Below are 25140 nucleotides of genomic sequence, written 5' to 3'. Positions count from 1 at the left end.
GGATAAAAGAGTGGCTTTAATTAGGAAGTGACATAATATTACACCATTTGCAGCAGTTATGCAGCATTGAGCTTCAGTCCATTCCCATTAGTTATCAAAGCGCTTTGTGCTTTGCTCTTCCCCAGAATGCTGTTGTGGAGTGGTGTTCTACTACAGACATAAGATTATACAACACCCAGGTACTGCCAACGCAGTGGTGCACTGTTGCATAATATTCTGCCCTGCTCCAGTTTACAATGTCTTGACTGGATTAGCACTCTACCTATGGCAGAGCTGTCATGTGCCAGCCCTGGAATCCTGATTCAGCGCATGAAGTGCTTTAATAATGAACAAATCAGATAAGTTGAACCAGAGGCTGGATCTTTGCTCTCCTGCCCAACTATTCTAATGTGGACAAACGGAAACCCCTTCACCACTACCTGCTTTAAATCAGGTACCCTTTCCATTAATAAGATGTTATTTCAACTTCTATTTATGTATTTCCCACTCATTACAGGACAGCAACAAGGAATGGTTTGTTTCAGTATTGTTAATCTACTTAAATTTTTGATGACCCTGAGATATGGTATGCAGTCCATCAGACTCCACTGCCCACAATGCCCAGCTAGTGGCAACAGCTCACATTACTGACAGTAGTCAGCCCCCACTGCTGAGGACTATCTTATCAGAGTTTGCTTAGGCATTTATGATCATTGTGTTGTAATCGATTTACTGACCTATAAACTTGAGCAATCTCAAGAACTGCTCATTGACCTTTTGTCATCTTGGGTTCATTTTTTTCTTGTTCGTTGAAGTGTAAGCAGCACCTTGCAAGAAGAAATGTCTGGGAATATCCAAGCATTGAAGCAGCAGGTCTGCAGTGCCATTGACGAAGCAAAAGACAAGCTTCATCAGTTAGGATCAGACATATGGCGTTGCCCCGAGCTAGCATATGAAGAGAAACAGGCTCACGACACACTGGTCTGTTTTTTCAAAGAAGAATCTGGATGGAGCGTCGAGCCACGATTTAAACTTGAAACTGCCTTTCGCGCCTCATGGGAAAGAGTGGGTGGTAAAGATGGCAGCCCTACAGTAAACATCGGATTCCTGTGTGAGTATGACGCTCTTCCCGGAATAGGACACGCCTGCGGCCACAACCTGATAGCAGAGGCTGGAGTTGCTGCAGCTGTCGGCCTCAAGGCCGCTGTGGAAAGCATTCCAGAATGCCCCATGCATGTAAAGGTGCGCCTTTGTAGATAAAATCTTCACACTGATAAATGCACAAATATGGTGCACTATATTATAAGTAATATTAAAATATATTTGTATCATTGTTATACATATTTAATTATGAAATGTGCATGTTAGAAGAAAATGTACAGAGTGTATAGTAATGGGCAATTGTTGAACTGTCAGGTGACTGTTCTGGGGACCCCAGCCGAAGAAGATGGAGGCGGAAAGATTGATATGTTGCAGGATGGGGCCTTTGAGGGCCTGGATGTCGTATTAATGGTGCACCCCTCTCAGGAGGACGCTACTTATCTCCCAACTGTGGCCGTACATGAGTACGCTCGACTACACACTGCGAATGTTACATTCACCCCAACTACCATTTTAAATTTTACTTAGGCCCATGTGTAGAAATGTTATTTCTCTAATATGTATTAATTGTGTTATTTCTGTGTTGTGGGTTAGTTTAATATTATGGGCTAGTTTTGAAATCTTTCAATGTACTATTCCCTTTGACTCGCAGACATTGTAAACAAACGCCTTGTTTGTTTTTGGGATAAGTTGTGATCCAGTACCGGGAGTGAGGCTCCACTTTCAGCCTGCATGCCAGTGCTATCACGGTGCTGCAGTGAGTGATCTGCTCCCAGAATAGATTACAGGAAAAGCAGCCCTACGTAGGCATTAGTGCGGCAGAGGTGCTTTTGTGAAGGAGTTACAACTATTACAGATGAAAGGAGTCTGGCGCCAAATCCGGCATGTTCGGTGTTCGATGATTTGAGCGCAACTAACCCAGTCACATGTTTAAATATCTAGCGCTCACGAGTCGGCGGGTTTGCGTAGAACTTGGTTATCTCAGCATTTCGGCGTCGTAACTGGTGTCACGTATTACTCTACAGCGTAGTGGTGAGGTACCATGGACGTGCATCTCACGCTGCCGCGTATCCCTGGGAGGGCGTGAATGCACTGGATGCAGCCGTGCTGGCCTACAGTAACCTCTCGGTGCTCCGCCAGCAGTTTCGGCCGGACTGGAGGATGCACGGTGAGCAACGGCAGTGGGAGGTTAAGCATACCTGCTAATCTGAAAGGATGTTAATAATCTCCAAATGTACAAACCGTTGCGCTGCAAGCAACTCGCCTGTAAAATACGATATAAATTAGAAAATTAGGTAAGTACCGCAGTGAAGTTAATCTAGGGTTAGTAATTCTAAATTATTTCGTCTATATCCATGATGCAATGACTTGGGCCACCTGTAATTCCTGCAAACTTCGGAGTTTTCTAAAGTTTATTCATTCAAAAGATGTTCACTTAGATGAGAGAACACTGGATCAAAGCGATCAGGCTGATTTTCAAAAAACAAAAATCAGTTATAATTTTGTCTGTAACTGGCTCGTGAAGGCCTCAAATATCGAAAGTGAAAGTAAGTACAATATAACAGCAGTGCACATAACGTCAGAAACTGATCACGTAGAAAGAGGAAAGAAGGCTTAAAGCAACCTCCCTGAATTGTGAAAGATTTCACGATTGAAAGATTTCGCAATTCAGTTTTTTCCTGCTAGCCAGTGAGAGAGACAGAGAGAGAGAGAGTGTGTGTGTGTGTGTGTGTGTTAACCTTGCTGCTTGCTGTCTGGAGTGCTGAATCGGACCATCTGACTCAGAGGTGGTGACAGGGTTTCTGTGGATGTTGGAGGGTGGCATGAACCCTTAGCCCAGTATACTTTGTCATTAGCCATGTTATTTCACCTTCTTTGGGCATGACCTGATATGTGAAATCATTCACAAATAGATTATATTTACCCTTTACCCTTATAGTTATTTGAGATTGTGTAACCTATAAATAAGTGGTTTCAGTCTTTTTATTTGAAAAACAAACATGACTTGATTCAGAGTGACATTCTTTGAGAAAATGTTAAATGCTAGTTAGGCAGCTCGCTTAGACATTGCAGATGTGCATTTCTAAACTTTCGTCTCTCCCTTAGGCATCATAAAACATGGGGGTGTGAAACCCAACATAATACCTGACTACAGCGAGCTGGAGTATTATTTACGCACCCCCACCCACCAAGACCTTGCTACTATCAAAGGCAAAGCCGAAGCCTGCTTTCGAGCTGCTGCCATGGCAACAGGCTGTGAGGTCTGTTCACCAATCCATAATAAAACATTAGTTTTTATATTATATAGTTCTATATTATTTAGTTCTATATTATAATTAGATCAGTGGGTCGGTTAGTGCGGTATGCTTGTCGCTCTCTTGTTTGACCATGTAAATAGAAAATACTCTTCTATCAGAGTGAGGAATAACCTATTCACTGCAAGTGCTCTTTACACTTTTGGCTACGATCTCCTATGTTAACACGTGGATACACAAACGTGGGTAGTTTTGTTATCATTTCTTCTTGTTGTTGTTCAACAAGCACTGAGAGGGCACAACGAACTGGATGGAATCCTTGTATGAAAACCACAGACATCACTGTGATTTTTGATTGTATTTAGTAAATAATTACACATAAATGCTGTAATAACATCAACAAAAAAGACAAAACTGTCAGATATGGACAAATAGCAGTTACATAGGGGGAACGTAATAACAACTGTACTGCACCTTGAATTAAAGTAGCTAGTTTGGAACATGTGTCTTGAAGGTTGAGCTTCAGTTTGCAAAGAACGAATATTATGAAATCCTGAGGCTCCAGACTCTGGAAGACCTGTATGAGGAGAATGGAAAAGTTCTTGGTATGAAGTTTGTCACAGAAGATTCCTCTGGTAAGAAAATAAGGCAACTTGTGGCAATTTATGGTAACTTATGGACATGCTTCTCTTTTGAGTGAGATAACTTGTCAAAGACAAAATGGCATTTAATTTCACTGTAATTTTAGGCTCTACAGATTTTGGCAACGTTACCTTTGCTGTCCCAGGGATTCACCCTTATTTCTACATCGGATCCAATGCATTGAGTCATACTGAAGAATACACAGCTGCTTCTGGTGAGTCTGAAAAAAAAGTAGGAAACAACGCCCCCTGCCAGCATAATATTATGTGTGTCCCAGCACCTCTAGTAGGAGAGTGCAGATTATTAAAATGCCTCAAGACAACTAATACAAGTTTAAACAAAGCAAAAAGATTTGAAAATCATCTGTTTTGGATTATTATATGGTGTGGATCCAGAGCCATTGTTTGTGATTAAAACAAAACAAAACCCAAACCTCTAATCTAGTTACAGTGCAACAGTTTTAAGGTCAGAAATTGAAGTGGATATTGTGGGGCACATTTTAGAGCAGTAACACATTACCTGGAGCCTTTTATTCTTAGTTGCCTTCTTTCTAAAATAAAATTCATCTCACTTTCATATCTTGCCCTTGGTGTATAATACTGTCTGTGCCATGGTGCTCTCAGGTGCGATGGAAGCTCAGTTCTTTACCCTGCGTGCCGCCAAAGCCATGGCCATGACAGCCGTGGATGTGCTCTTCCAACCAGGGGTCCTGGCCAGCATCCGGCAGGAGTTCACAGAGGCCACAAGTGGCGTGGAAAGAAGCTTGAGAGCCCTGCGCCAAGGTCTAGACAAGCGGCAGCCACGCAAATGCCCGGTTCAGCCACCTGCCGAATCCTAAGGTGCAGCATTTAGGAGCACTGGCTTTTCTTCCTCTTAGCCTGCATTCACCCATCCCCTTGGTCTCTGCAGTAAAATGGTTCTTAATGCAACTGAATATTTTTGTGTGTTGTTAATAGCAGGCAAAATAAAAATGTGACAATTAGAGCCAGCAAGTTTGATGCACATAGAGAAAATATTATTACAGTAGAAAGCAAAGAATGAATGTCAATTTAATTCGGTTAATGTTGTATAATCATATAATCATATAGAACGTTGTTCATGCATATCAAGAGCAAATACCAAATGCACTTGTTATTTTACTGAGCCAGAGAAGAGTATATAAGAAAGGCAAAAATACAAAAGCTGTTTCCTGATTTCACACAACTGATTTAAATCTCCAATAAAGTTTTAATTCTGTAACACCAATATGTATATATGCATTGATACTTTGTTTAAGGGGGCCAAATTCATGCAGGGATAATAATAAAGAATATAACAAAGACATTTTTCAAAGGAAGCCACAGTATATTTTGCTTAGTGTATTCACAGATATAAATAAACCATACACCCCTACCCCTATATTAGAAACACATCCTTTTTATAAGAATCTTAATGGTGTATAGTTAGAGGTTATAGCACACTTGATATTCGTTTTCTTCCACCATAGGGCTACTGTTCGCTGGACATTTTTGGGTGGCAATCTTTCTAAACTCAGCAGTGACACCAACACTTCTGTGCCCAATATATTTACACCAGCTACAGTTCGCAATGCCATGCAACTACTGTGCCACTGTCACTGCTGGTCCAACACCCAAGAAATATCTGCACAGCAATCATCAGGCGGTCAGGGACAACAGTGACATGTCACACCGTGGCAGCAGGTTACGATTTTGCACCTCTACTGTGTGCCTATTAGCAACACAGTGGTGTAGGTGCAAGGTACGTGTTCCTAATAAAGTGTCTGGTCAATGTATATTTGGTACTGCTTTTTTACTATCTTCAGATGCATTACAACGACAGAGGTTTGAAAGAGTTTCTAGCTGCTCTATTTGTCATTTTTTTTTACATAAAATAGGGCTTATGATTGCACACATGACGGGTCGTAAGCCTTTACCTAAGAGTTTATGGACATCTTCACAACACATCAAATGTTGCAACAAATAATTCAACAAGTACTGAAACATATTTCTCCACTTTTCCACAACAGATTAGTTTTCTCATACTATGCTGTTTCTGTGGATGGTGACTGCGATGGGGCAAAATCACAAGCAGACTAAACTGGGATTAGCTTTGGTTACACCTCTGTCTTGAGAGCTGCATGAACATGGACTCACGATAAAACCCTCTCAAACAGACTAAGCTCCTCCTCAGTTTTTGCACAATAGTACGTTTCTATTGACTCTACACAGAATGCCTTGCACAAATGTACAGATTTACAATTGCTTAAACACAAAGTAGAATAGCTCTGCATTGCAAACACCTGAATAGTGGTCTCCTGCTGCATTGCAATGTGAAGACAGTCTACAACTAAAAGAAGATAACTATACACTCATCTGTCCCACGTGCAACTTTCAGAATGGGGAATGCAAAACTCCACATCCTTTATTTTCACTGTGTAACCTGACAGTGAAAAATTGCACAGCAGGTCTCTGGGTCCCCTGCTAAGGTTGCTCAGATCAGGCCCATCATGGGAAAAACACTCAGTCCTTCATCAGAGCCACCCTTACCAAACACCAAGACCTCCAGAAGTTCCAGAGCATCCTTGCCCACTACCCCCAGTAGCATCGGCAGCTGTTAGGAGTAGATCGACCAGTATATGATATTGAAGATCATGTATGCAATTGGGAAGATGACCCGCGAGTACTTGTCTATGGCATGCGTGTCAATCCAGATGCTACGATAGGCACGGCTGCCGCCGTTGCCACCAGCGCCAGCACCAACATGGGCATTCCGCTCGCTGTCCATTGCCAGCTGCACCAGGATACGCTCATGCTTCTCCCCATTGCGCTCCGGCGTGCCATAGTGGCTGGTCGTCATGGCATCCATCTCGCTGTAGGTGCTGCTCATCATTGCCTGACCCGAGTGAGTCACCACACACGTGCACTGCGGCTGCTGGGATAGGTAAGGGTCTTACTGCATGCCTACAGTGCTCACAAAAGAGTACTTAAGAGTAGAATTTAAGAGTGAAATGATCAGCTGCCAGGGAACATGTCCTCATTAAAAAAACATTAAAACAGTTGCTGTATTCAGAAATTCATTCATATTTATGCAATAACCATTCTACTGCATGACGGCTGTCTCTGCTAGCGACAATGGTTCCAAAACAAGTCACAGGGTAGGTTCAAATAAATTCAAATAAATTCTAATAAATACTATTTATAAAGTCCAAGCTATTCCCACAGATTTACAGTAAATTAACCATGTAAACCATCAACCATGTGGACCATGCACACTATGTGACTATAGAAGTGGCCTCCAAATATACACATCTCAGGCCTTATTTTAGTACCCTCTGAGGTGATGAGAGTTTCAAACAAATAATGCACCGCAATGTAGTTGGTCCCTGAGCCAGCTGGGGCCCCGTGGCCCTCAGCTCACCTGCTCTCTGAGGTTCCTCTCCTTGCGGTCATGCAAGGTGGACAGGTAGTTCACCGCCGCATACTCCAGGACGGAGAGGAAGACGAAGACGAAGCTGACCCACAGGTAGATGTCCACAGCCTTGATGTAGGACACGCGAGGCATGGAGGCGTTCACCCCGGTGATGATGGTTGACATGGTGAGAACGGTGGTGATGCCTGTGGAGACGGCAGCATCGCAAACGCTTGATAGATGCACAGCAAAGAGATAATGAAGCTGCGTGCCTCTATGCATTTATGCATTTATGCATAAGAGAGCTATCCAGAGTCTGAATCATCTGCTGTTTGTATCTAGTGTCTGTAGCTTTTGTCTCTCAACATACGGACTAAGTAGGTATCAATGCTAGTAAAGCAGAAAATGATAAATAGCCAATATGCACATACAACAACGCATTGATCAGAAAACGAACAAGAACTAAATAAATGTGCCATCATTTTCTTATCACCGCTCATCCTGCAATGAACTAATAGGGGCAAATGCTAGAAACAGGGAAAAATAAAATCATGAAAAGATTGAAATGTTTTAATATAAATTTCAAACACATGTCTGGGTGTTAAATTCTCCATCTTTTGCTGTTGAGATTTAATATTATGCAATTCTGAGTTTGGTCCATTTCTTGTGTATGGTCCATGATCTTGTGTATATATATATATATAGGCCTGTACAGTTCTGGGAGAGAGTCTTATGCACTTATGACAGAAAGCTTTATATGCAGAAAGAGGAAAGTGTGTGGAATGCAACGTGTGGCAGCCTGAAGCCTGCACTGCACAGAAGCATGATGCTCACATCCAGCCATTACTAAAATATCAAAGGAAAGCTTTTAGATAATGAAAGTCACGAAAAGTGCAGCACAGTGTCACAGCAGACGATGCGGTACAGAAGGTCCCACAAACCCAGCAACTCCTAGATCCTCCAGGACCAAAAGCGCAATATTGCAACTGCTTGTGGAGAACGGTGTGACTCACCGAGAGGGACCCTGGCGGGGACGGCGCGGCGGTCGATCCAGAAGGAGACCCAGGACAGCATGACCATGAGCGTGGCGGGGAAGTAGGTCTGCAGGAGGAAGAAGAAGATGTGTCGCCGCAGGGTGAAGTTGATGTAGAGACGGTTGTACCAGCCTGGAGGACAGCAAGCAGCCAAACAGAAATGTGCATTAACCAGTGTATAAAGTAAAAAAAAAGAAACATAACAAAATCACTTAAAATATGAAGTGACTGAGTTAAGTTAGTATTGTCCTGTATTAGGATTTAAACGATTGAAACTTAAGCAATGTGCATTAACCAGTGTATAAAGAGCACACCTTTAACCATCTGGAGCATGTTGATTTTTAGCAAATCGTAGAATATTATATAAAAATGAGGACAGTCTCACCGTGAAAAAGGCAAAGTACATATGTTAGTACATATTGGTAAAGGTTGAACTTCATAAGTACATAATAATCACAGATTAGAGGACTAAAGAGACTTGACCAAACACACAATTACATTTCCTATATAGACAATATTTACTGATGTGATGCATTTTATATATAATGATCTTGTGGGATGAATGTCAATGTCAATGACTTGCTCATTATTGTAAAGTCGCTAACTATCCAGGACAATTTGGTTAACTGTTTGAGCTGGTTAATTCTGATCTTGTTGTTTACCATAACACCTTCAACTCTACATAGCAGTCAGCTGTTGAGATTAGCATTTTTAGAGAAACCTTTTAAGACAAATTTAGCCTTCCACAGCATTCCGTCACAGCAGATACGATTAACTCCTTTCCTAGAGAAACTTTACGCTGCAGAGTTGCACCATATTTATTAATGATACTGTACTGCATGAGATGCTGCTGGTGACGTGTCACTGTGTTTTATAGACGGAGGAAACCAAACCTGTACTGCTGTAGAAGGCCAGTTTGGTGGTGGTGTGAAACTCCTGAATGAGGAACTGTGAGAGCGAGATCTTGTCGTCCGTCTTCAGTGAGTCGTTCCCTTTCTTCCAGTACAGCATCAGATCATCATCAGTGTAGGCATCTGTGGAGTGGCTCACAGTTGGTCAAAAACCTCAAAATTTAATTCTTCTTGAACAATTACAAATGGTTAACATTACGGTGTTAAATTGACAATACAATACATGCAAGCCTGTTTAATTACAGTAAATTGAGTATAGGTGTGTGAAATTTGAGTTTCACTCAGTTGTGGGTTTACAAAGACCTGACACTTTGGAAGAAAAGACAGCTCTGATTTGTTTGTTTTTTTCAAACTAATGACCATACTTTGGAAACATCACTGAAGTAGTTAGACCAATTAGTTAATTAGCAAGGTGCTTCATTAGTTGGTTGGTTTGGAGTAATGATGTATTAACTGATGTAATAACTAGTAGCTGGTGAGGATTTATCTGTGACTCACAGCTCTCGATCTCCAGTGAGCATGTCTGAGTATCAAGAGGGAAGTGGCTAAGGTCCATGTTACACATAGCTGTCACGGTGACCCTGAGAACATACACACACAGGCAGGCAGGCACACACACACACATTAGAAAACTGAGCTATGATTTTTTTTTTTTTCCCAATGGACCTCAGAAAAGAAAGTGAAAATGGCAAGCTCCCACCAGGACAAAAAACAGACACAGCTTTCTCTGACAGCTTTAACTCTTGTCAGGCGAAGGTGGTAAGAAATACATAATTTACTCCTACGCATATCTGTTGAATTTAGAAGCTCTTTAGCAAGCACTTTGTCATGCGTTAGAGTAGTACAACATGCGTCTCAGTGAACACAGTCCACCGCGGCTGTCCTTGCAGCTCATGAGTCCTCAGCACAGGCTAGATATATAAAAGCAAACATGTTTACTGTGAGCAGACAGGGCACACATATTGCATCATGTGCCAAAGATTCACCATCCAGCAATGAGGCAGCTTGGCATCTGGCCCAAACGCTCACTGGCATGGCTCCTCCTCCATATGCCCATAATCCGAGCTCAGAAGAGAAGCAGGATTAGGGGAGATGGCACTGCATTTCACCCTTCAATCCTTGCTTGTATGGCAGAGATTTCATTGATATGGGCTCTGCAGGGGTGCTTAGTGTAATGCTGTGTGTGTAATAAGGACTCAAATATTACTTACATTAAATGAGACAAGGCAGTCTCCTAAGGTCCCCATGAGCCCAGGGACAAACACAATGAGATTATGTGCTGATGTTAACCTATTCTTAAACAGATCTGAATATTTTTTAAAGCTTGTACTGTAGCAATTATGTTTAGTATTTTTATTGCAGCACCACCCATAATCTTGTTTAAAAGGTCTGCTCCGTGTAAGCAAATAAATGATTGCTACAGTGTGCATAGGATGTGATGAAAGTGCTTTTCTGTGTTGCCATATATAAAAACATCTGAGTAGTACAGTGAAATGCACAAGGAGGAAGGAAAGACATTTGTCACATTTGGCCTGAGATTAGCTAGTAGTTTTCATTCAGAATAGAGTACTGCCACACAGACACTGCACACTGTACATAATGCTAGTGCTAAAGTTCAGATTACAACACGTCTCTTTCGATGTCTAAATGTCTTAAGTTTCATTTGAGGCTTTAAGCAAGGGGGTTACTTGACAGTTTCACTTCAAAAAACAAACAAGCAAAAACAAAAATGAAAACAACAACAACAACAACAACAACAACAATGAAACCTCTGCTCTTCACTGCTCCCATTGTTCACTTAAAAGAGCCAGAATGACACATCACGAGTGTAGACAGATGATGGTAAAACTGCAGGAAAAACCATCTAGTGACTAAGGCAAGGGGGGTGTTTCACCTATGGCCCCAAAATCACTAAATCTGCCCCAAAGAAACACTGTACGCTTTTTATAATATATCATAGTTACTTGTGCATATTGAAAGACATTTCTAAAGAGCACCAATGTTGTTCGTAATGTTTTTTGCTTAGTAGTGTGTAACCACCACAAGGGGGCGCATTGAATCCACCGCCAACCCAAGCACTTGAAAAAAACATGCTTCTGTGTGAAAAAAAAGAGTGCTAGGATTATAGTCTCTGATTTCAGCACTCTGATCATTACTGACACACTTTCAAAGGGGGTTGGGATGCACATACCACCAGACAATGCCAGAATCCACAACAAAAGAAAGCCAGGCTTTAAAAAACACACTCCCTGTTCGTTTCCAGAAACATTATTCTGGCCAACAGCAGAACATTATTCCAGGCAGGTCTTGAACCAGTAGTCAGAGTGAAGTCCTGAGTGGTTTCTCAAGCAACTGTATTATTTGCTTAAAATAACTTTTGCTTCTGCTACCCCAACCAACCCCCCCCCCCCCCTTAGTTTAGCTATGACTGACAATTTAACACAAGTGCCATACTTGAGTTCAGCGCAGGACTGGCACCTGCACTTTAGCATATCCTCAGCAGAGGGAGCACTTTCGAGTCCAGCTCACCTGACGCTGTACAGAACTTTCCCATCGGGGTAGACCCTGAGCATGACGTTGTCAGTGGTCGTATCATGGATGAAGGAGCGCTTGGAGTGGACGAAGAACATGTCGGGCACCCAGATCTTCTTCACCAGGCGGCTGTCAAAGGTCATGCTCTTGTTGGTGCTGCTGGGGAAAGAGAGCCGCTCGTCCTTCCAGTAGTGCCTCAGGTACAGGGTCATGGTGAAGTCCTGGGACACAACACCTGCCATTACACTACACCAGCTATCTGCTACCATAGCAACACCCACCATGCATCTAATCTTACTGGCCACAGGTATGCCTCACTGATTGAATTTCTTGTAGGCTAAACCTAAGACTGCAGCCTAACTGCTGGCAAGCAGAGTTTGTCAGCCATCCTCTACACTATTTATCATGGTCAGTTTCTCACAACAGGATCACTGCTGACTCAAATGAATCAGACAGGAAGACATTCACAGCGCAGCATTAACACTGCCATGATAGTGGAGTGGTTTTGGGAGTCAAGTTTGTACGACCGTGTCAGGCACAGCAGTGCTGCTGGGCGTTTTTACACGTTAGTGTCACTTCTGGGCTGAGAGTGGTTCATCACCACTTAAAAGTACTATGCCAGCAGTGCCCCTGAGATCTAAGTGCACACCTATCAGGCATTCTAATAACATGGTTTGTGATGGGTATCCAGGCTCATCATTTGATAGCATAATTTTGGCTGCCATGGAGAAGGGTGTAGGCAAGTATACCGAGACAGGTGATATTAATTGTTTAATATGAGCCTCCTTATTAACCTTTTGTTCTCCTGTACTAAATAAACAGGGCCCTGAGGGCAGTCAATGACCATGCTCTTTCTGACGTTCTCCTACACTGAGCCAGGGTCCTGCCCTGAATCATTATACCACCTGGGGCTGACCATAAAAGACTCAGCAAAGCTCTAAAATTCAATTTGCTGATAGCAAAAGTGCTATTCTTTCACTATTCTTAGAAGGGGACTCTCTCAATAAATAAATAAGGAAAGAGAGAGAATAGATTCTGTTACCATGTCCACTTCAGAAATGGTATCCAGGCTCTCCACTTGGACATCCACACCCACAGGTATAGCTGGGCCTGAAATGAATGGAAAAGTATGATTTCTGCAATTTATTACCATAAGAATAATAAAAAAAAAAAACCCTGAATGAAAGCATTCATTCCTTTTTAAATTACGCCAGTGATGTTTTTATGATCAAGTTTGTTTGTTTTAAAAAAATTCTCTCTCTAAAGTTATCACTTTTTCTCATTAAAAAAAGGTTTGCATATGTTAATATATCAAAACAGCATGCTTCAAGTCCAGAGTCCAGGTGGATGGATTCAGCAGAGGGGTGGATTTGGAAATCTCCATTATTTATGCAATTCTATTTGCCCTATGAGTTCTCAGCACATCTCTGGCGCACAGGGACGCAATTAGGTCACAGCGCTCCTGAGCAGCCATGCAGTGGCCATGATAAATCGCCCTGCTGAATGCCCAGTGGCTCCTGCCGTATGAACTGCGCAGGATGTTGTGTCATGGTGAATTAGGCTTATGGACTTCACTGCGAGGGTTTTTGCATGCCATCACACTCTTAATGCAGCTCTATTACGCTTGACTCTGTATTCCACAGAACACAAGGTGTGTTATCAGCAAAGGGCGAAACTCAGCAGAGGTGCCCTTCAGAAACACCAGCCTGATATCCGACAGGCAACACTCATCCGCACTGCTCTTCTGAGTTGAGGCGGGGCAGAGCAATATGGACGTAAGTGACTGAGGATTTTGATGCAAACATCAGTCACCATAATCCAGAACGGTATGAGAAGCGTCCCATAATCCCATGCTGCACACATTGCGCCTACCCCAGCAAATCCAAACAGTTTGAGTACAAAGAAAGGAAGTGCCATGCTTCTGTACAGAGGAGTCACACATTTGACAGTCAATGACACGAGTTCCTCCTAGTGAAATGTTAAAGTGCACTCAGTGGGGCAGAAGACATCGCACACCCAGATAGATCATGACAGTAAAAACTACAAACAGCAAAAGGGTGGAGGCGAACAGTTTCAAAGCACAATCCCAGCCGTGAATCGTTATATATTGCATCAGAGTAGCCACTGATGTGTATATGACTGGGGGGGGGGGGGAAGACCTAAGATGCCACACTGGGAAACTGGTTATGACTAAAATGGTGGAAAATATAAGAGTAATATATAAGAGGGTTAAAAAAAAGAGCATTCTAATGATTAGTAGATTATACTGTATATCAGAGCACTACTATTTTACATGTTTTATAATCTAATTTTGAAAATTAAAACTGTAATTTGGGAGAGTTGACAAAGACATCCAAATACTCTTTATACGCATGCTACCTTTTTTAGTGGGATCTCCTCTAAAAGAATCTGAAGTGTATTTCATATTTTCTGTTCACACTGGTTTTCCTGTTTACACTCTGGACCTCCATATTTGCATCCTTCCAGCAATCCAGCTTTCGACATAAGGACCCTGAAGATTAGCGAGACACGTTTGTAAAGAACTGGGCTGCAATTGGCTGCCATTTGTCCATAGTTAATCACACCTGCCCTGCAGGCTGGAATCCTACCATTCAGGATAAAAACTGATGGGTTTTTTCATCACTGAACGCCCACTATGAGACTCGCTGTTTACCTAGCTGTGTCTGCCAAGTGTCTTTAGAATCTGAGCATTGTGTGTGAACACTAATGGTTACACTAACTGAGTCTGATATATTTGCCAGGATGGGTTAACATTCTAGGGAAACGAGTTGGAGTGTGTGACCAATGTATACATTTTTTTTTTTTTTAACCTTTTACAAAGCTGAATGCTTGTACTCCCAGTTGCAGCAGTATATACACTCGCCATCATTTCTAGCTGGGTACATTTGCACCAGGGCACTTGAGCAGGTAAAGTCTACAGCCATACCTGTCCTCATGCTTGGCTTGTGTTGGCCATCCTCTAGTCCTTCCTCAGTGCTCGGTTTCTAAACACATGCTGCTTTTGTTTACATATTTTTGATTGTTTTCTCTCTCCACTCAGCAGTTAACACCCACACCTAGCGCTACATCCACTCATGTCCCTGCCATGCCAACATAAATTATGTGCTAAAAATGGTGTCCCTCCCCAACAGTACATGCTCAGCAGTCGCCTTTCTCAACTTTATGCAAATGAGAAGTGAGTTTCACTGGGCGGCAGCCAATCAGCATCGCACGGTGCATTTTGTGATGTCAGGTCAAGCCACAAACTGAAACTGGTAATGTGACAAAATGGAGGAGTGGATTATCATTGATGTTTCAGGTTTTCTTGTAATTTTCAGGACTTTGTATGGATACACAGATAAAATTAAAAAATTGGGCATGGATGAAGGTGTTTGAAATGATGGTGTCTGAAGATGTCTGTGCGCCTGGAATTTGTTAAAAAAAAATTTTTAAATCTCTAATTTCATGTTCCCAGAATTTAAAAAGAAATTTAACATATGATGTTAAAACTGGATGGTTAACTGGATAGTTGACCAGGTATGTTTGTGTCATAGGATTTGACATCTCTCCACACACTTCCTGTGGATAGGTGAACTTTTAAAAATTATTTTACCAGTTTTCTCCTAGTGTTAGTAGTCTCCAATACCCCCAGTGGCTAGCTAACTCTGCCCCATCACACAGCATCACCATGTGGGAGGGTGAAGGCTAGCATGCGCTTCCTCCACTACACCTGTAGCCAGCCACTGTATCTATTTACGAACTGCTGTCAGTGTAGCATCACCCGGTGGTTCAACACACCTGCTTGTGTTTTCGTGACGCACCTCCAAAATAGCCAGCAGGAGGTGAGACAAGCATGTAAATGTACGGCAATAATGCATTGGTGACTTTTACACAGCTGTGTATCTCTCACGCATCAACTGCCAAGGGTAAGCGCTGCAGTGCTCTACCTCCTCAGTGCTATTCGCCCGTCAGACAGGTTGCCGGATGATGAAGCCAGGACTCCAGACCTACCTCCGAATCCAGGCCTCATAGTGAAGTCGTGGTTCTCTATTCTTAGGAGCTGCTCTGACTTGGTAACCGAGGACTTTGTGATGTCAGGACTCCTCTTCAGAACGGGACTTCAGGACAGAGGTTGTAATGCACAAATAAAAACCAAACAGTAATGCAGAATCAAATCCAAACTGCAGCAGCAACTATAACCAACAACAAAACCCCATTGACCATTTAATATCCTTTTTTCACTTGCTTAGAATGAGAAGTATGTAAATCTACACCCAGTAAATTTGGGCCTTTGAGTAAGAGGTAATGAGGTATTTAATTACCTTCCAGATTTGTGGCCTCCCCCGTCTGTTCTCGTTGTGTCTCTTCGGGATCTGGAAGGAGTCCATCATTAGATCACTGCAACTAAGCTAAGAAGAACAGTTTCTCAGAATCTCCCAGTAATTTTGAGATTACTTGACATTATTATTATTATTATTATTATTATTTTGTTTTGCTTTTTTTGTTTTGTTTTCTACCAAATTTGTGCAAAGGGTCTGTTTTGTCCCATTACTGTAAGTGGACCTGACAGTCTGTTACACTGAAAGCCTGGACTAAAGCCTCCTCTCTCTCTCTCTATGGTAGCAGGCAGATCCATTATTTCTAGCTGACTTAGCTCAGCCCATGCGATTCTCTGGAGGCATGTGGCATTCTGCCATTTTACTTTATTTCATTGTTTTTTGACATATTAATCCCTTTCGCTATAAATATTCCTTAATCTGGAATTTTGATATGACCCTCCATACAGATACACTGAAATAAATAAAATGTAATCCTTTCTTCACTTTCAACATTATGGGGATGGATCTGCAGTAACGTAAATGAGGTAATCCGATACTTGTAGTACTTGTATTACCTTTCAGTCCAACCTTTCATGTTTCAGTGGTTTATTGGTCTTTTACATCACACATGCAGTGTCCTGAATTGCTTTTTGATTATCCAGGCTGGTGTACAGAGTTCATTTTATGCTAATATTGTGTGTGTACTGTGCATTTCATTAACAAGTTCCCAGTTTCTGTACAAACTCTGAACACATGCGTGCTGTGCACTTTCATTCGAAAGTTTTGATCTGCTCAAAGTGGACTGTATGAACCAACCTTGTATCTACAAGCATCATTTGTTCTTTAAACTTAAAAAACTTAAAATATCTGGAGTTAATTGAACAGTCTGTTAACTTTCTATTTGAAATTTAATTAAAGATTTTAGGTTTACCAGTTTACCTGCTTGTTTGAGTTAAACATGCAATCATTTTTTCAATCAGTAAAACAAGTATCAGTCTCATAAGAAATATAAGAAATAAAATGACACCCACAATTAATGTTTATCTGTGGAATAAAAATCCATTACCCTTTAAAGGTCATAGTTGATTAAAGATAATTGGAGTTTCTATTTTACTTTATGCTATACAATTTATGGGTGAGACCTATAACCTTTTGTGATATTTTTCTTCCACCAAAAACCAAAGTATGTTGAACAAAAATGTCATCTAAACATGACAGTGGTATTATGCAAAAATAGAATATGGTCATCTTGACTGCTTTAGTCACTGGTTCCTGGCACTAGACCAATTTGCTGTCCACAAACTTGTGTTATGTCTGAATATGTTGATATCTATTCTCAGTGGCAGTGGAGTGCATGCGGGCTTGTGCTGTCACGAAAAAGCCTGCATTTCCTACATCACTGTTATAAATATGCATAGCTAGGAAAGGACACTGAGCACTCTAAGAGCAAAATGCTTGGTCACATATAATTTGATATATCACTGACCTCATCTATATTCTGTGACCTCATCTGTATTCATCTGTGACATAAGGATAAGGTAGGAACCAAACATAAATATAAACTACTCACTTCTAACACTTGTGTGCCTAAAATTGCAAAACACCAAACAATGCAGACCAGAATTGTTTCTTCTAAAGCAACAAAGGAAGTCCCTGAAATATATTATTGTTCAGAAACATCTTTGAAAGTGGTACATAATGAAGCTAAAACTTATTCCCAGACATTTGTTGCAAACAAAAAGATGACCAAACACCACTAAGACCTGGTAGATGAAAGCAGTGATAAAATGTTTTTCAGTTAAATTAAATCAAAATTGTAGTCTCACCAGATTTGGCAATTCTGTAAATAAACTGAAGCATTACACCCCGCACAGAATTTTGTGGACTGTGTTAGAGTTTTGACATGCATATCTCTTGGGATGGTAGTATATGAAGGTTTTTGTTTTTTTTCCCCCCTTTTACATTCTAGAGTTGTATTTACCCCAGCACATCATGGCCAAAGCCACATGTGGAAATAAAGAGTGACAACAAGAGAGGTCCTCTGCAGACCACGAGACGTGATCCAGAGTGACAGACACGCACACAGCTGCATACCAAGGGCACCAAAGAATTTAAACCAGTGCCACCTAGCAATGTAACCAGTTGCACATGTAATAATGCCTGACAGAGGGATATTTGTGCGCGCGTGTGTATTTGTGGGCAATATGTGTGGGTTGCCAACAAGAAATAAGGCGTATAATGTGTTACTAAAAAAGCTGATATTTATCCAACACCATAACCTTAGCATAGCTCAACAGATCAACTGGGACTAGTAAGTTGTCCATTTTACTAGTAAAATTTCTCAGTTTAGGCAGCTTTGACACATACGCATCTTTTTAACAGACCCCAGAATGCTGTGCTTCTTACTATGATCTCCTTTACATCATAGAAGCAGCCCTAAAAAGTGGACAAGTTATTAACAGCTGTATATCAGAGCATAACAGTCTCTTAGAAGTGGTATACTGTAGTATGACAGGCCCTTGAACACTCTCTCAGCTCTCTGTCATGTGGATTGCTCCTTAACATCCTCTACAGCATTAAGAATCATTCCAACATGGGTATAGATGATATTCATGGCAGTGTTCAGCAAAACCTAGAAAGTATTCAGAGAATCCCAGAATTCTGGCACAAGCTGTGGTAAATGTGTCAGGTACCTCTTAGCTGAAGACTATGGGTTCAAATCCTTGGTACACTAATGAAGGAAAGTGAAATGGCAGACCTGTAGATTATAGCTTCTCTTGCCCATCACATGATTTCTCATACTGCCTAATGAATTTTATTAGTAAAACACAGTGTGATAGGAAGACAATGTGGCATCAAATATGTATGATTGTCTAATAGAAGTTTGGCACCAGGTAGAACCATTCCAGGGTTTACTTTGTAACTTAGACAATATCTAAAACCTCGGAATTGATTAACCTCATGAAATGCCATTTTTTATAGAATGACAAAATTAAAAACAGTAAGAAAAAGAACTATAACCAGCTGACTTGATTAGAAATCCACAATAAGAAATAACAAATAACCCTTACAAACTCACAAAAAACAAAGAAGGAACCCAAAGAATGTATTGCAATCGACAACTTGATTCAGAGTGCACAAGCTAAATACCACCCTTATCTTTCCACTTTGGGCTGAGTGAAGTCCAAAGAAGATGAACACTGAAAACCATGAGGTACATTAGCTGTCAAGCGTGGGGACTGTGCTCTTTCAAGATAAATTAATCTTATACGAAAGAGCAATGAGGTAGAACAACAGTATTATTTTTTTGTCTTATGTATTATTTTTTTGTCCACTTCCTACCTCTCAAGGTCAGAGTGGTCACCCTTAAACGTTTTGTGGGGGCGGGGGGGGGGGGGGGGGGTCCCTTAAATTATTTGTTAGTGCTAATCTAGCCATCAGGACATTTTATTGGTTTTAGGTTTCGCGGGGGAAGGGGCTAAACCATTTCAGGTTTCGGCTTTTATCTGCGCTCGCCACATCAACAAATCAAAGGCAGTCAAAGCAATAAACTGGACTATGTCAGCTACTGCCGCAGAGCTTTTTGTGATGTGTGAGATTTGATTAGTTGTGCATGAGACTGTGAGATCAGAGCAAACTGCATGAGCCTCATAGCCAATGTGTGAGACCCGAGAGGTCTACTCTTGTCACATGACACTATTACCAGCTGGGGATGGCAGAGTTTAATTAGCATGTGCTTCCTCAGATACATCCATAATTTCATATATCATGTTTCATATTTCACAGTCTCTGAAGAGAATGCTAATTACTCACACGATATCTGTGACACTGCAGACTCTTGACTGTCTAGGACCTTGTACAGTGGTGGGTAAGCAAGAACCCCTGGCATCTTCACAAGAGCACGCTTAACTGTTGTCTCATAGAACCCTGAGGCTAGGGTGGGCGTGTGACACAGCTGGCATTCAAACCAGAATCCTGACTGAATTTTTCACCTCCGCACTGCAAGTTATTTTTATATATGAAAAAAAGATTATGCCTGAAAGTTCTTCTACCTTCCTTTTCAAACTTTCTGTACCACTTCATTTAACACACTGTGATGTTTAGGCCCATGGAGGTTCAAAGCATTTCCATTTCAGCTTCTCAGTGTCTGTATAATTGAGGTTTCCTCAGTACTTAAAATTTAGCAAATGATACATCTGCAGGTTCTGATCCTTCTGCAGATTACAGACAGCATATTTAAGAGAACTCAGTTGCAGTCAGCCAGTAAAATAAATCAGTAACATAAATCAAATTAGAAATTAACTCGTGGAATTACAGTTATATAATCAGAGAAAGTGGGGCATTTGATATCCAGGCTCCAGATCACACACCATCGTCCTTGCGTTGAGATAACCAATGGATTCCACTTCAAGCAGTATATACAGCACTGAAGTCTAAAGTAGTGAAGAAATTATTGGAGGAAATTTGAGTAAATTGTTTGAGGAAATTATTTGGGAAAATAAATCTGTCTGGATAGACACAACAAAGTCACTGAACAAAAAAAACCCCAATAAATAATACAAAAGTCTTCAATAAAGATAGTACTACGAATTTTGAAGGCAATGTGCATTACAATATACAGTGACATTGTGCGGCTGCCAGCACTGGTTTATGACTTCAGATCATAGACTTTCACTTACACGTTATTCTAATTTGATTTGGTCCGGTTTATAGACGGAAGAAGAAAACTACATACCAAAATAAGTAAAAGTCACATTTAAGGCAAAAAGCGGAAAAGACTACATTCACACCAGACCTAATGGTTTAGATGTAGCGGACACTGCACCCCGTTATAATAGAGAGTAATAAAAAATGTACATAAAGATCTCACAACTATGGGTATACGGGTTTTGCACATTTTCCTTCATTTCACAGCTATTTGGCTGAGTGATTTCGCTGCCATCTGAGGAGCCTTCACAATGCGCGTAAAAGCGCTCTGGGAGATGGAGTGAGACAACTGTTAAGTGTCTCGTTTTTGCTTGTTCGATTGATTCTATCTATCTATCTATCTATCTATCTATATTTATTTATGTTTTTCACTTTAGATATATATTTATTGTTAGATTTATGGCTACTGATATAGACCATATGGGTGTTTTCTGTTCGCAACGCGTCCATGCATCTTGTGATATGTAAACGCGGAACAGTGCTGGATAAATTAGGTCAACACATTGCACCATGTCTGACTGGTAACACTTCTTCTCTCTCTGACTCACTCACTAATCAGTGCCGTGGTCATGTGAACCTTCGCCTTCAGGTATCACTCCACAGCCTGCTTAATACGCACAGAGGGTCTATCTTAAACTTAAACTTAAAGCGACTGTCCCATAGGGCATAGAAATATGTGGACTCGACGCAGTGCTAGCGTACCTGACTTGGCTGTAGGTCTGAAGCATCTGTCCCCTGGGCCGAGATGAACTGCCACACGCGCCGAGGAACCACACGCAGAACAAGACGAGGACATCCGCGTGCATGGTGCCCACATCAACCTGCAGGGATTAACTGTCCAAAAGTCCAACTGTACTACTAATGAACTCGCACGCCACTTCAGACTTCACGGTTCCCCGACATAATGCCAAGGAGCCGCCGATCAGTGCACTATTCCAAACACAAGCACGTTAATTCACACGCACGTAGAGAGAGTTCAGTGGTGTTTGATCTCTACACAGTGGAAGCTATTTCGGCTAAACCTATAAATCCGAACGTCAGACGGTGATGGCGGCATGAACTGTCCTCAAAAAAAGCGGATATTGTGGCGTGGTCTCTCCTCTCTGAGGCGTGAAGTGGATGCGTTTACGCAAGTTACAAGGTGAGATGCGTCGTACGGACGTTTGTCGTCACCGGCGGACCCCTGTCATCTTTCTTTAGCATAACGTTACGCAGTATTACGCTACTGCCCATCAGATAAGTTTTTACTCTTCAACCCCAATTGATTTAGAGTACTTTGAAATAGACTGTGAAGCTATGTAGCCTATCAAATGTAGTCAAAGTGCAACACTTGAGCATCAAGTGAAACGAAGTAGGAATATAAATATTTTAAAAGTATTTAATAAGTGTCGTTTGCCATGATAACAGTGAACGCTGAAAACATTTCCTTGAGAAGGTGAAGTTAAAAAATGAATAACGCCTTAGAAGTAGGATGCTAAGAGAAAATGTATGATGATATTGACCATTCCGTAACACCCAAAAGGATCAGCAAGTCTTCACATTCCAGTACTCTTCCGATGATACATAAACTGGACTATTAATGGTGTTTAAGTCAGCGAGGACACTGATCTGCCTACAGGCGCTGTTAACGTTTGACTGTGAACTTTTAAAGGTAGGAATAGTTCTGGAAATAGTTTTTTTTTGCCATCTCAGTAAAATTCAGTGGGTAGTGTAATGTGTGTATGGGTTTTAAAAATAATTACCTTAGGAGTTTGAGTTGTTTATGTTTTGGGGCTTTTTTTAATTACAATTTTTTTATTTACTTTTTTTTTTTACAGTCAGTTACATAAACTTCTCAGTTTCATGTTAGCTTGTTTAAAAGTCTTCACACAGTTTATATTACACTGATCTAAGTGGACTAAACTCTTCACACAGTTTACAGTACACTGATCTAAGTGGATTAAACTGTGGCTTGTTCAGTAACTTTCAGTAACTCAAATTTTCATTGCTAAATAAAAAACTGCAGTTGTTGATTTGGTCACCACTGACAACACTGTCCAAATCAGAGAAATTCAGGACAGAGTATTAGCAGACAGTACAGAGTTTGCAAATGTACAATCTATAAGTCTGACTATTTCTGAAGTCCTGAACTAACATCAAATGAGTATGTCAGAGAAGTCAGGTATCGATAAGAAGTCAGGTATCGATAACTAGGTAAGACACCTTTACAACACAGTGCTGTCACTGAATAAAACCAGACAGAGCACAATAGCTATTTTAGATACGTAGTATACATGACTAATGTATTGTATCTAACATATATATTGTTTGTATCTCAAAGAATCGTGGAATTTGAAAATGGACGGACACCTCACATATTTATATTTCTTAATGAGTCTGATTTCAACCTGGCATATAAATGGGAAAAGCGCAACAAGCAGTGTTCCTGGTCAGAGGTATGGCAACATCACAAGGTGTGCTGAGGACTCCACAGAGAGACTGTGGAGAGGCTTATCATTCTGTATCGTCATTAATGGATGTACCTCTGTGGAAGACTTGTGGCAGCAGAAGACAGAACTCAGATGAGAGAGAAGGTCTCAACATTTGTAATTGTTTGGAAAAATGTAGCATTCCTCCTAGAGCTGGGCAATATGGAAAAAAATATGATCATGATATTTGTTTCCCCCCATATTGATCAATATCGATATGTAACATGATATATAATTTAGTAATACTGCCAGCATGAAGAACATCCTGCTAATGTCTGAGTATGGTTTATCAGTGAACAAATAGAATAATATGATGTAAAAATGTAACTGAGCAAACATGCTTTATCTGCCTTATACTTTATTTTAACAAAATAAAGTAATATAAATTATGTACTTGTTTTACATCGCTCAGATGTTTTAAAGTTAGAAATCTGTGTAAAAAGTGCAAAATGTAAACACTGTTAACATTGTCATTATGCTACGGGTGTGCATGTCGTATCACTGAAATTGTGCTTGTTATGCCATTGCTTCTTTTAAATTGATTTTCATATGGGTTAATGGCCACAAAAGACGACACGTTTTATTGTTGCTTTGGTACATTAAGCGCACCTAACGTGGACAGTATAACATGGGCCGCAATTTCACACTGTGGGTGTGGTCGCTTTGTAAAAAATGTTTTGTTTTCCCCATCATGGTTTGCACCGAACAATGATAGGTTATTTTGCAGGTAATCTTATTCTGTGCTTCACTGCTTTTCAGATATCCAAGCCACTTCAATATAACTGATATCTTGGTAACTTTTTTGGCAACACTTTCATCAGCTTTGGAGAAAATCATGATTTCACTTTCACTTTCATGCCACTAGCTGGGTCCACTTATTTTTTTCCTAGTTTTCAGAACTTTATTCAGACAATGCTTTACTGCAGGAAACAGGTGTGTGTTTTGAGGTGCAACTCAAAACTGACTGACTGGCTGTTGTCACATTTATTTCTGCTTTGACAGACTGTTAAATCTATACTTATCGAATAAAAATGTCAAATGCGTATCATCATTATCCACATACATTTTATTGCGATCCTGTTTCAAGATTGCTTTATCGCCCAGCATTAATTACACCTCTCCATGGTAGTCAGGAGGTAATTTGCAGGCTATAATCGAATGACTACCCACTACACTCTCCATTTGTGAACCCCAGAGAGGAATTATTTTCCTTATGGATGTGGAAGGTGTATGACCACCATCTACATACTCAAATGTCCCTCCTTGTTGCTATGAGTGCTGGATGCCATGATATATCTGTAGAAGACTGCCAGGGATGGATAAGACATTCCAAGTGTTTTTATCCCAAATGTATTGCAAACAAGAATATAAAATGTAATATAGATAATAACCAATTATTATTGGGGACAGGGTTGAACAGGCCACTATATATGAATTTATGTATATTTATGTATTTTGTGAGATATAGAGATATTTTTGTTGGGGTGACTGTAGTTTTGTATTGAAATTATAAACACATTATGAACAACACCATTTTTGTATATTTATTTATTTGATGTAATAGTGGAGTGATATAATGTAACACTGGAGCAATATAGAAGACTCTGAGCCATACCATAAATGTGTAACTTCAAACTGATAATCTCTCCTGATTTTTCACTTGCTTCATTTCTGTGTGCTTCTTCAGAAAGGAATCATGAAAAAGGCTTAATTCCCCATGGCATATTGACTTCCCTCATGGTTTTCACACGATTCTTTAATCTGCAGGCTTGTATATTTTTTGT

At 40.7% G+C, this 25140-nt stretch overlaps 2 protein-coding genes and 1 long non-coding RNA gene across 7 annotated transcripts; 2 read left to right on the top strand and 1 right to left on the bottom strand.

The window, feature by feature from the left end:
- The first annotated feature begins 18 nt into the window (after window positions 1–18).
- LOC113590002 (xaa-Arg dipeptidase) lies at window positions 19–5769 on the top strand. 3 transcript variants are annotated; one of them, XM_027029931.3, is made up of 8 exons: window positions 19–433; window positions 795–1221; window positions 1396–1544; window positions 2106–2248; window positions 3187–3341; window positions 3850–3970; window positions 4084–4191; window positions 4601–5222. In XM_027029931.3, the coding sequence occupies exons 2-8, from the start codon at window positions 820–822 to the stop codon at window positions 4813–4815; spliced, it is 1293 nt and encodes a 430-aa protein (XP_026885732.2). In that variant the 5' UTR covers window positions 19–433; window positions 795–819; the 3' UTR covers window positions 4816–5222. The 3 variants fall into 3 exon arrangements, with proteins under 3 accessions (XP_026885732.2, XP_081551675.1, XP_026885733.2); XM_027029932.3 differs by lacking the exon at window positions 19–433 and adding an exon at window positions 5464–5769 and having other exon boundaries at window positions 486–1221; window positions 4601–4816; XM_081695549.1 differs by lacking the exon at window positions 19–433 and having other exon boundaries at window positions 483–1221; window positions 4682–5222.
- gabrr1 (gamma-aminobutyric acid type A receptor subunit rho1) lies at window positions 4851–22489 on the bottom strand. Of its 3 annotated transcripts, none has more exons than XM_027029929.3 (10): window positions 21591–22489; window positions 16185–16235; window positions 15874–15980; window positions 12905–12972; window positions 11860–12083; window positions 9829–9911; window positions 9313–9453; window positions 8399–8551; window positions 7395–7591; window positions 4851–6905 (listed from the first exon to the last, which is right to left on the bottom strand). In XM_027029929.3, exons 1-10 carry the CDS (start codon window positions 21692–21694, stop codon window positions 6591–6593), a joined length of 1443 nt encoding a protein of 480 aa, XP_026885730.2. In that variant the 5' UTR covers window positions 21695–22489; the 3' UTR covers window positions 4851–6590. The 3 variants fall into 3 exon arrangements, with proteins under 3 accessions (XP_026885730.2, XP_081551672.1, XP_081551673.1); XM_081695546.1 differs by having other exon boundaries at window positions 4851–6908; window positions 21591–22488; XM_081695547.1 differs by having other exon boundaries at window positions 4851–6908; window positions 16185–16271; window positions 21591–22487.
- Window positions 21869–24399, top strand: LOC145649458 (uncharacterized). Its single transcript, XR_014116587.1, has 2 exons — window positions 21869–22029; window positions 23209–24399. It is a non-coding gene; the product is annotated as an uncharacterized LOC145649458 (long non-coding RNA).
- Window positions 24400–25140: the final 741 nt, after the last annotated feature.

Source organism: Electrophorus electricus, chromosome 2 (genome assembly GCF_041902795.1).
Source record: "Electrophorus electricus isolate QZ-2024a chromosome 2, ASM4190279v1, whole genome shotgun sequence".
Lineage (NCBI taxonomy): Eukaryota > Metazoa > Chordata > Actinopteri > Gymnotiformes > Gymnotidae > Electrophorus > Electrophorus electricus.
Note: the sequence above shows the minus strand (reverse complement) of the source record. Positions and strands in the feature narration are given on the sequence as shown.